At 46.3% G+C, this 10,523-nt stretch overlaps 1 protein-coding gene across 6 annotated transcripts in view; it reads right to left on the bottom strand.

Annotated features, from left to right (window-relative positions):
• Positions 1–1,604: 1,604 nt before the first annotated feature.
• Positions 1,605–10,523, bottom strand: part of LOC138160315 (ultra-long-chain fatty acid omega-hydroxylase) — a 51,785-nt gene continuing 42,866 nt past the window's right edge. For all 6 annotated transcript variants that reach the window (XM_069086969.1, XM_069086970.1, XM_069086968.1 and 3 more), the window contains 7 exons: positions 9,904–10,171; positions 9,242–9,308; positions 7,738–7,867; positions 6,973–7,106; positions 3,373–3,437; positions 2,856–2,938; positions 1,605–2,324 (listed from right to left, as the gene is read on the bottom strand). In XM_069086969.1, the coding sequence (XP_068943070.1) occupies positions 2,117–2,324; positions 2,856–2,938; positions 3,373–3,437; positions 6,973–7,106; positions 7,738–7,867; positions 9,242–9,308; positions 9,904–10,171 (955 nt within the window). In that variant the 3' untranslated portion in view covers positions 1,605–2,116. The remainder of the gene's footprint in view (positions 2,325–2,855; positions 2,939–3,372; positions 3,438–6,972; positions 7,107–7,737; positions 7,868–9,241; positions 9,309–9,903; positions 10,172–10,523) is intronic.

Here is a 10,523-nt window from a genome sequence, read left to right as displayed (position 1 = left end):
TGGTCCAGCCATTCTGTTAAAAAAAAAATGGAACTATACTCCAAAAGTCACCAAAATGTGTACCCATTGGCCCAGCAATACCACTACCAGGCCTACACCCCCAAAAAGAGAAAAGAAAGAGGGAAAGTACCAAGATTTGCAAAAACATAGATGACAACACTTTTTGTTGTAACCAAAAGCACAGTTATGACCATAGCAGGACCCTGCTCAAGAATTTTCAATGTCTCCCAATGGCCTCTAGAATAAAATAGAAACTCTTGTGTTTTGGCATTTAAAGTCCAGTACAATCTGTCTCCGGTCTGTATTTCCAGATAGCTCACATTACTCCCCTTCACATACTCCACATTCCAGCCAAATGACTGTTCCCCAATTCTGCATTCCAGCTCTCATCTCCCAATCTTTGCAAAAGCTATCCCTTCTGCCTGCTACTCCCTCCCTCCTTACCTTCTTCAATACTTTCAAAGTGTAGCTCGGGGGTCACCTCTCATAAGTAGGCTTTCCTGATCACCCCAGTTTGTTTATTTCTCTCTTCCTCCTCAAATTATCTGGCATTTACTTTTCTGTCTACATGTTGCATCTTCCCATGAGAAAGTAAGCTTGCCAGTGGGGAACTTTCCTTTTTGTCTCTTCTTCTGAGGGCCTGGAACTGGGCCTTGGACATACAAAGGAAGGCTTTGTGAATTGAATTAGGTCAGTGTCGGGGCTTTTATACCCCTGTACACCCCCTCCCCCAACCAGCCTCTCCAATATCCTCCTTGGGAAGCTAGAGTAACCGAAGCAGTGACTGAAGTCATGGCTCTCTACCTACTATGCATTACTTAGCCTTTGTCTTTTGTCATCTTTCCCAGTTTTCTGGGTGTGAACTGAAACCTCAGAGTTATTGTGATTTGCATTTCTCTTACTATTAAGGATCTGAAGCAATCTTTGATATGGTTGTGGATAGTTTACATTTCTGCTTTTGAAAACTTCATATCCTTTTCCTGCTTATCTATTGAGAAATTAATCAGTCATATATATTTCTTTATTCTCTACATATCATGGGATGCCATATCTTATCTACTGAATTTGATTCAAAGGTTTCTTCTTTCCCCCCCACCCCACTCCCTGCCACTCCTCAATTTTCAGTTTCCTTTTTCTTTTTTCTTCTTCCTTTCCTTCCTTCTTTCTTTCTTTCTTCCTTCCTTTCTTTTTTCTTTCCCTCCTTTCTTTTTCTTTCTTCCTTCCTTTCTTTTTTCTTTCTTTCCTTCTTTCTTTTTCTTTCAGGTTTGGCCTCCCTCTCTTGCCCAGGCTAGAAGTAAAGGTGTTTCACATGGGTCCTGTCCCTCTCTGATCTGCATAGGAGTTTTGACCTGCCCCATTTTCTGACAGGTTTATTTGCTGCTATTTAGGCAAACTAGTGGTGCCTCACTTCACAGGGGATCACCCTACCTGTGCCAAACTTTCTTCTGACTCCCAAGCAGACTGAGCCTAATTGATTCAGAGCTCCTGAGCTCTGGAGATCCATGAGTCTCAGCCTTCCCAGTAGCAGAGATTCCAGATATGTGCCTGGCCCCCTTGCTTTCCCAACTGCCAACGTCAGAGGGAGTAGAAGCAGAGTAGATAGATCCTGACATCCTACTGGTTTTATTAAACAAAATCACATAATTTCGGAAATGTACAGGCAGATCTGAAAAACTACATTCAACATGAGGGTCTTTGATTTTCTTTTTTCTTTCGTTTTTTTTCTCTTTTGTCTTAAAAAATAAAATGAAAACAGAAAATTATCCTACAGCTGAGGAAGTCCAGTTAGCTTCTAGAGAGCAAACCCAACAGCCAGGAGGGGATGGGACAGCCCCCATAAAAAGTAGAGAGTGGTTGGAAGCTGCTGTCCCCTCCCTAGTCCCCACTTCTAACAACCCCTAAGGTTGTTCTCTCAAGAGGGAGGGCAACGGAAGATACCCTTGGGTATCCAAGGGTGATGGTGAGCCCAACCCCAGGTAACCAGGTCTCAGCCCCTAGCACAAGGAGAGAGAAATAGTAGGGAAAGGGAGGGGTTCACACAGCTCCAGGCCTCAGGACTTCTGGCCATCTCCCCATTCTGTTTCCCACTCCCTCCAGTCTCCACCCTGAATGGGGCTCATTGCTGGGGCTGAGTCATAGGAGTTGCTGTAGTCTGGGAAGACAATGGTTCCACATTTAGCCAAATCCCGCTCTCTGTCCGAAGAATCAGCTCAGGCTTCCGACGCACCTTCTTGGTCTTGTCCACTGTGAGCCGGAACCGAAGTAAAGTCAACGCCACAACCACCTTCATCTCAGACATGGCAAAACTCTGACCAATGCAATTTCTGTCCGAGGAAAGGTCACAGAATATAAGTCATGACCCTCACTCTGAGCTCTACTAGAGGATGTGGGGGAGGGAAAGGAAAGGGGCAGGATAGAGCAACACTCTCAGTTCTAGACCCTGAGAAAAAGAAAGGAGATGGGGAGAGGTGTGACTAGAATACACCCAACCCCAGATGCTGAAGGAAAGAGAGGACAGTAGAGGAAGGGGGGAGGCCATAGGCACTGCTTAAAGGAAGAAGGGAGGGAGAGTGAAGAGTATATACCCAGCCCCACACCCTGAAAAAAGCAATCTGGGTCATTCCCTGAGCTGAAGGTCAGCTGGGACCTCAAGCTCTGCAGAGATGTCCATGAATTTTCTATGTGCATTCTAGGAATGCTACAAAACGGTTGAAGACCCCCTAGAGAACACAACCGCCTGTCTCTCAGACTCAGCCCTGGTGATGGGGACTCTTAGGACATCTTGGAGTTTCTAGAAAAAAAGGAGCTACAAGGACCAAGGCTGGAGATAGAAAGGCAAGAAGCAAGAAGGTTACCTGGGTCCAGCTGAGAAGGGAATGTAGGCCAGGGGTGACCTCTGCTGGGGATTCTCAGGGTCAAAGCGGTAAGGGTTGAATACCTGGAGGGAGTCATAGCCAATGCTGGTTAAATGAGGCACCATCCCAGGGCCCTCCCTCAGTGTCCCAGAGAGACCTGGCTAAGGGATGTTCTAGGAGAGGCCTACCTAGAGAAAGGGCATAGGAACTTTGTTGGTTAATCTTTAGTGGTCATTAGAGTAAGAGGCCACCAATTGCCTGGCTGTCTTGTTTGGTGGGGCTGGAGAGAAAGAGAGGATGGTATGGGTTGAAGAATAAGTAGGTCAGGAGGCAGCTCCAGGCTCACTGGGAGCCAGCTCTAATCTAGCTGCAGACCAGAAGGCCCAACCACAAATGACCTGGGTCTTCAGTTCCATGTTCCAAGGGCAGCTCCCCAGGGCAGGTAGAGCAGTCAGGACTTCCTACCTCCTATGGGAAAGGGAAGGAGCCAAGCATAGAGAACACATCATTTCTTTACCTTGGAATCAGGCCAAACAGAAGGGTTGTGGTGGGTCCCATAGATGCTGACCAGGCAAATAGTCCCTAGATAGAAAGAGGTTAGAGTCATTCAGAGGGAATGGAGGGAAAAGGAACAGGGATATTTCCAAGAAGCAGCTCCAGCTTGGGTTCAATGAGGCCGCCCCACAGAATGGTGCTCCCCACACTGGGGAGAACCAAGAAATCAACCTGGAACAGTAGAAAGTATTCTGTGGGTGGTAGGGTAAAGAGGACAGTAGAATCAAAGAATTCACTTTAGTTCAATTTAACAAACATTTATGAATGGAGAGGGAGGAGGTCAATGATAGAAAGGCTACAGATAAAGATATATAGGTATGTAAATAGGTACATCTATATCTGTATATAAAATATACATATATTTTATGTATATGTGTGCTCAAATATTTATAGCAGCAATTTTGGGGGTAGCAAAGAACTGGAAACAAGGTAGATACTCTTCATTTGGGGCAATAGGGAGCCACTGGAGTTGACTGAATAGATAGGAACATGGCCCGATCTGTGTTTAAAGAAAATCATTTTGGCGCAGTGTGGAAGATGGACTGGACTGAGGAAAGATGAAGCAGAGAGGTCAGTGGGAGGCTATTGCAAATCATCTAGGCCAGAGGTGACGAAAGCCAGAACTAAGGTAACAACAGCTGTGTGAGAAGAGAGAAGGGAACAGATATGAGAAATGGTGGAAATGACAAGATTTAACAACTATATAGGTATGTGAGGTGAAGGAGAATGGGGAGTCTGGGATTAACACTGAAGTTATGAACCTGGTAGATTCAAAGGATGGTGATACCTTTGACAGAAATAGGGAAGTTGGGAGGAGAGGAGGATTTGGGAGGAAAGGTAATGAGTTTTATTTTGGATATGCCAAATTTGAGATATTTACAGAGCATCCAGCCTGAAATACCCAATAGGCCATTAGTAATGCAGAGCTGAAGCTCAGAGGAAAGAGAGAGCCTGAATATATAGATCTATCATCTGCATAGAAATTATAATAAACCCATGAGGGCTGATGAGATCACCAAGTGAAAGACTGTATAGAGAAAAGAAGAAAGGCAACAGGACTTTAAGTAAGTGCCTACTAATTATCTCACTAAATCCTCATAGCAATCCTGGGAGATAGGTACTATTATTAGGCCCATTTTACAGTTGAGGAAACCAAAGCAATCAACAGGTTAAGTAAGGTCATATTTGAACTCAGATCTTCCTGATTCCAGGCCCAGTGCTCTATCCACTGAGCTACCTAGCTGCCTCTGGAGAAGGTCAAGAACAGAGCCATGGGTATTACTCACAGTTAGTGCATATAATATGTAGATAACCCAGAAAAGGAGAGTGAGAAGGAGTGGTTACACAGATAGGAAGAGAACCAGGAAAGAGCAGGGCCACAAAAACCCAGAAAGGACACAGTATCCAGGACACAGCTGATCAACTGTGTTACATGCAGCAGATAGGATGACTAAGAAAGGCCATCAGATTTGACAGTGAGGAAATCAAGCAAGCAGTTGGTGACCAGGGAGGGAACTTGGGCTATGGGGGAGCCATCTACACACACAAACCCATGTGTTTGTCCTTTGTCCTTGAAGAGGACCATGACATCAAGGAGGTGATGACATGATTTTCAATTGGCCTTAGTTTGAGGGAGGGAGGGAGGGAGGGCTGTGTAAGGTCACCGGTTTCACTTTCCACTCCAGATCCATCTGGGTCCAGTGGCCAGATATTTATCAGGATTATTGGATATGGCCCAGGATGCAATGGAAGACCCTGGCTCTTTAAGCTAAGGTTGAACCCATGACAGAAGAAGAGATTACCAAGAGAGAGGGTATGGAAAGGAAGGCAAAGAGGGTCTAGGAGAGAACTCTGGGTTTCTTCCCAAGGTTAGAAAACTGGGTATGGATCCAACAAAGGAGATAAAAAGGAACAGACACTAAGACAGGGAGGAGAACCATGAGAAAGCAGTATCACTGAAACCTACAGAGTTTTGCTATCAAGAGTGTCAACATGTGCAGAGGTCAAGAAGGATGATGACAAAATTGATCACTGGATCTCGTGATTAAGAGATGCCATGAAACTTGAAAAGAGTAGTTCTAACTGAGTAATGGAGTCAGAAAACAGTACAAGAGGATGAGAAATGAGTGAGGGGGGAAGGTGGGGACCAAGAAGTGTAGAAATCAGGGGCCGCTAGGTGGCGCAGTGAGTAAAGCCCCGGCCCTGGAGTCAGGAGGACCCGAGTTCGGTTCTGACCTCAGATACTTAACACCCACACAAAAAAACTAGCCGTGTAACCTTGGGCAAGTTACTTAACCCCAACTGCCCTCCAAAAAGCAAAAAAAAAAAGTGTAGAAATCTTATTCTAGTCTTACAAATGAGGAAACTGATGCCCCAAGAGAAATGACCTTGCCCAAGGTCACACAGACAGCAAGTGGTAGATCTGGGATTCCAACCCAGGTCCTGCTGATTATTCCTTCATGTCCATCCTTTCTTCTCCATCCTCATAGCCCCTGGCCTAGTCATACCCAAGCTGCTGCAATAGGCCTCCCACACCCACTTGGACAGGCCCAGGGCCATATTTATCCCACTCATGTCCTCCAGTGGGAATCTAAGCTTGATCAATCTCACACATGACTTTTATGCCTTTTCCTTCTCAACCCTCTGGGCTTTGATAACCTTAGTCCATCTACTCATCCTCATTATTAGCTTTTTTATAAGAGTAGTCAAATAAATCTCCCTTCAATTCTTCCTTCATGTCACTGCCAGAATAAATTTCCTTACAAAGAACTATAATAATGACCCTCTTCTGCTCCAAATCCCCAGTGGCTCCCTATTACCACTTGGTGATAGCTCAGACTCCTGTCTGCCATTCAAGGCTCCCATAGTCTGGTACCCCCTAACCTTTGCATCCTTTTCTCCTATTACTCACTGCCAAACATTTTATTCTTTAGTCAAACTGAGCAACTCCACCCCATTCCATGCATCTTCTGTACTCTCCTACCTCTGTGCCTTAAGTTTGCTTAAGTTCTCCTAATCCTAGAATGCCCCTACCTTCCTCTCTTTTACTGTTAACCCATTCTACCAATCCTTCAAAGTCCCACTCAAATGTCATCTCCTCCAGGCAGTCTTCCCTGATTACTTTCTCCCCAAATGTCAACAACCTTCTCCCTCAGACTTTACATGGAACTTTGTTTTAGAACTCCCTAGGGTCCTTACATAATATTGTTTATTATGGTTTATATTTATGGGTCTTATCCCTTACTAAACTGTAAGACCCATTAGAATTTGAACAGTGTCTTTCCTAATTTTTTCTATACATAGTAAGTACTTTAAAAATGTTTGTTGGATTAAATAAAACTCCAAATGGCACCCATATCCAAAGTTCATTTTGGCATTTATCCCATCTAGCCATGAACGCTTCTCTACCTATTTCCTGTGTGTCTGGCTCACCTCCCCACAGGGTACCAGAAGGTCTATATAATACTAGGCTCCCCATCCAGTTCCTGGGCCTGACTGAGCACAAAAGACTGACTTGAACAGGGACCCTGAGGAGTGTCCTTCCCAGGGCTCAGGTTGGTACCTTTGGGGACAATGCGCCCATCAGGCAGCTTGATGTCCTCAGTGCAACGTCGTGAAATGAGAGTGACAGGAGGGAAGATTCGAAGGCTCTCCTTGATGCACATGGTGATGAAGGGCATCTGGGCCAGGTCATCCCTGGGGAGAAACCACACCTGTGACCTTTGGCCTCGAGTCCCCCCAGTCAAGCATTAGGGACCCTAGGACCAGCCCTGCCACTGACTCAAGGTGTGAACAGTGTCTCCATCTCTGGGGTCCATTCCAGCTTTAAGAGCTCTGATGGCTCCCTACCCCCATCCCACAGTGCCTCATTCTCCCTTCCTCTCTCTCCTCATCACACCATTGCTGTACTGGATATAAGAGAAAGCTGACTCCAGCCCCAGAGTCACATTTTCCCACTCAAGGTCTATTTCCCTAGGAATCTGAACTCATCCAGCCTCACCCTAACACACAGTTCCACCACTCTTCCTCCTCAACCCTCTGAGCTCAGACAACCTTGGCCCACCCCCTCCTTCCTTTCAGTGACTATTGTCAAACAACTTCTCTTCCCTCCCAGGCTGACTAGTGTCCCACCTTACCTCCCCCCATGCCCCAACACCAGAGGGAAAGTCCAGGAGGGGTGCCAGAGGCAGCATTAGAAATGACTTTCCATTCCACCTACTTGTGGGGCTGGGAAGTCTGTAGTCACGTAGGGCCTGCTCAGTGTGATCCCTTCCTCATGGGTGTGTCAGGCTAAGAAAGGAAGCCCAGGGAAGCTTCTAGCACTCACCACTCAATCTCCTCTGTCTCTCTCCCTTTCATAATTTCCTGTATCTCCTCACGGCACTTCTCCTGGTATTCAGGATGTCGGGCCAAGTTAAATAACACCCAAGAGAGGCCACTGGATGTGGTATCATGTCCTGTGGGAGTTGAGAAGGGAGGGGAGAAGAGAAAAGAAAGAACAAGGTCATGTGAAAATGGACATCTCTACCCCTTTTCCATGAATACCAGTGGTGCCCATATCTAATACCAGGGCCTCCGGAAGAGTGGGTGAGACACACAGCCTTGAAACCCCTGTGCACTGTCCACTTTACTTCCTGGATACCCTTTCTCCTGTAAGAGTGAATGAAAAGAGCCTGACACCATTAGTTACCTAATCCAACAGCATTATAAGAGCATGGAGCTACCCAATTAGAAAACAACGCCAAGCCTTGAGTCATGGTCCAAGAATGATGGTGACTTCACATTGCTTATCTGTAGCAACCCTCCCTCACCACCCCTAAGAAAGTCTTTTCTTCTCTTCTCCCTCCCTGCCTCTCATTCCTCCCTTCCCTTTCCTTCCTATGCTCCTTTTCTCTCCTCCTCACCTCTAGCTGGCTGTGTCCCTATGGGCAAGTTGCACTTGGCCTAAGATACAACCCCAGTGAAATGGATAGGGATCCACGGGAGTCCCAGTAAGAGAAGTATAATGGGGATAGTCAAATTAGGTTTGAATCTGGGTACTGATGCCTACCAGCCAGTTGGCCTTCGGCAAGTCATAGGATGACAGGATCATCTCTTTGAACCTCTCAGTCTCAGTTTCCTCATCTGTAAAATGGGGAGAACAATCTTGCTACCAGACCCAAAGGAGCTGTTGCAAAAAAAGAAAATCACTGTAACAGTTCACATCTATATAGTCCTTCTCTGGGAAACTTTGCCAAGCATTCTCACAAGCTTATTTGATCCTCACAACCACTATGAGAGACAGGTGCTATAATTGGAGAAGATGAAGAAATTAGGCTCAGATTTACCCAAGGCTGAACAGGTGAGAAGTATCTGCGGCAGGATTAGAATGTGCCAGGTTCTTCCTGGCTCCAAGTCCAGTATGCTATCTACTGAACCACTCTGCCTCTCAGAGTCCAAAGTACACTATAAACCTTAAAAGGGATAGTAGCTATTAGGATCTTTAATGTGGAAAGGTTTAGACATCCTGGAAAGAAAGCACTTTCTGCACCCAAGTACTGTTAGGGAAAAACTAGAGACAATTTAAATGAGGCCACAGGCTGGCCCAGAAAAGCCTTACAATACCCCAAATAGAACCTGCAACCCATGAACCTCGTGAATTCTTAGCTAATCTGTCCTGAACAGGAGGCCTCACTATCTTCCAACCTTAGGTTCAAAATTATTCTCAGTCTGGGGTCAAACATTGGTCTGAGATATGCCCAGCCCTCTGACCGAGGAATTCTGTTGGAATACATGTCTTCCAGTGTCCCTTCCAACTGGGTTCTGTTCCACTCTCTTCCTGGGGTCCTCACCCTCAAACATGAAGGTGTCTGCTTCTGCTCGGATGTCCTCATCTGACAGCTGCTTCCCATCTTCATCCTAGAAGGGGTACCAGTTGTGAGTGATTGGCCCCACCTCTTGCCCAGTAGAAGCAAAGGCCATTCCAGGAGCACACATCTGATCTGCCCTCCAGAACCACCCTCCAGACTCCCAGGGAAGGGAGGACTCTAGAAGGCACTGCTACCCAAAGTGGAGTTAAGGAACAGCAAAGAAGAAGGAAGGAAAGGCAGGAATCAATCCACAAGAAATAATTCAGAACCTCTGTGTGTCAGGCTGTGAGTAAAGACAAGGTCAAAATAGCCCTTGACTTCAAGCAGATTAGATTCTAATGGGAAATAAAGCGCATATTCATAAGACAAAAATAAAAGGGAAGGAGAAGTAGCATGGAAGGAGAGCAAGAAGAGGGAGGAGAAGAGGAAGAGGAAGGGGGGGAGGGAAGGGAAGAGGAATGAGGAGGAAAGGCAGAAGAGAAAGAAAGAAAAGAGAAAGGAAGGGAAAGGGGGAAGAGGCATGCAGGAAGGAGAGGAAGAAAAAAGAGGATTTGTAAGGGGATGATGAGTGAGGGATGGTTCAGAGACATGACATCAAGTCAAAGTCAGGCTTTGACCATGGCTCTAGGCCCTCCCTTGGTTACCTTGGCCAGCAACAGCACATCAATGAAGTCCAAGGTCTTTCCCTGCTTGGACTTGATCCAGGACTCTGTCCCCTGCTTGTTTAGGGCCTGTCGCCTCTCCTGGATCACCTCAGTAGTAAAGTGGTGCACAGTGTCACAAGCCTCCTTAAAGCGCCGCCCATCCGCTGTCCGGTAGTAGATGAAGTCCAGATGGTGGTGGATACGGTACTGGCGCTTCACAACCAGGGCACTCAGCTCAATAATGGCCGTGATGTAGTCACTCATCTTCCTGCAGGACCAAGGAAACACAAGGCCTCTGCATGAGGGTCAAAATGAGCTAAGCTCTCCCAGACTGGCCTATCTACCCTAAACCTATTCTGACCTGTGAATTAGGGCCATGAAATATAGAAGGTCAGAGCTGGGAGGATCCTTAGAACGTAGAATGTCAGAGCTGGGAGGGCTGTTAGAACATGGAATGTCAGAGCTGGGAGGGCCCTTAGAACACAGGATGTCAGAGCTGGGAGGAACCAGCAGGGAGGAGTTGGACTAGATGATGTCTAAGATACCTTCCTGCTCTAGAGTCATATATAATGCTGTGTGTGTGTGTGTGTGTGTGTGTGTGTGTGTGTGTGTGTGTGTGT

The sequence above is a fragment of the Petaurus breviceps genome, unplaced genomic scaffold (genome assembly GCF_028583685.1).
Source record: "Petaurus breviceps papuanus isolate PSGF00001 unplaced genomic scaffold, PetGlider_PUasm1.0 180, whole genome shotgun sequence".
Lineage (NCBI taxonomy): Eukaryota > Metazoa > Chordata > Mammalia > Diprotodontia > Petauridae > Petaurus > Petaurus breviceps.
This window is presented reverse-complemented; position numbering and strand designations above follow the sequence as displayed.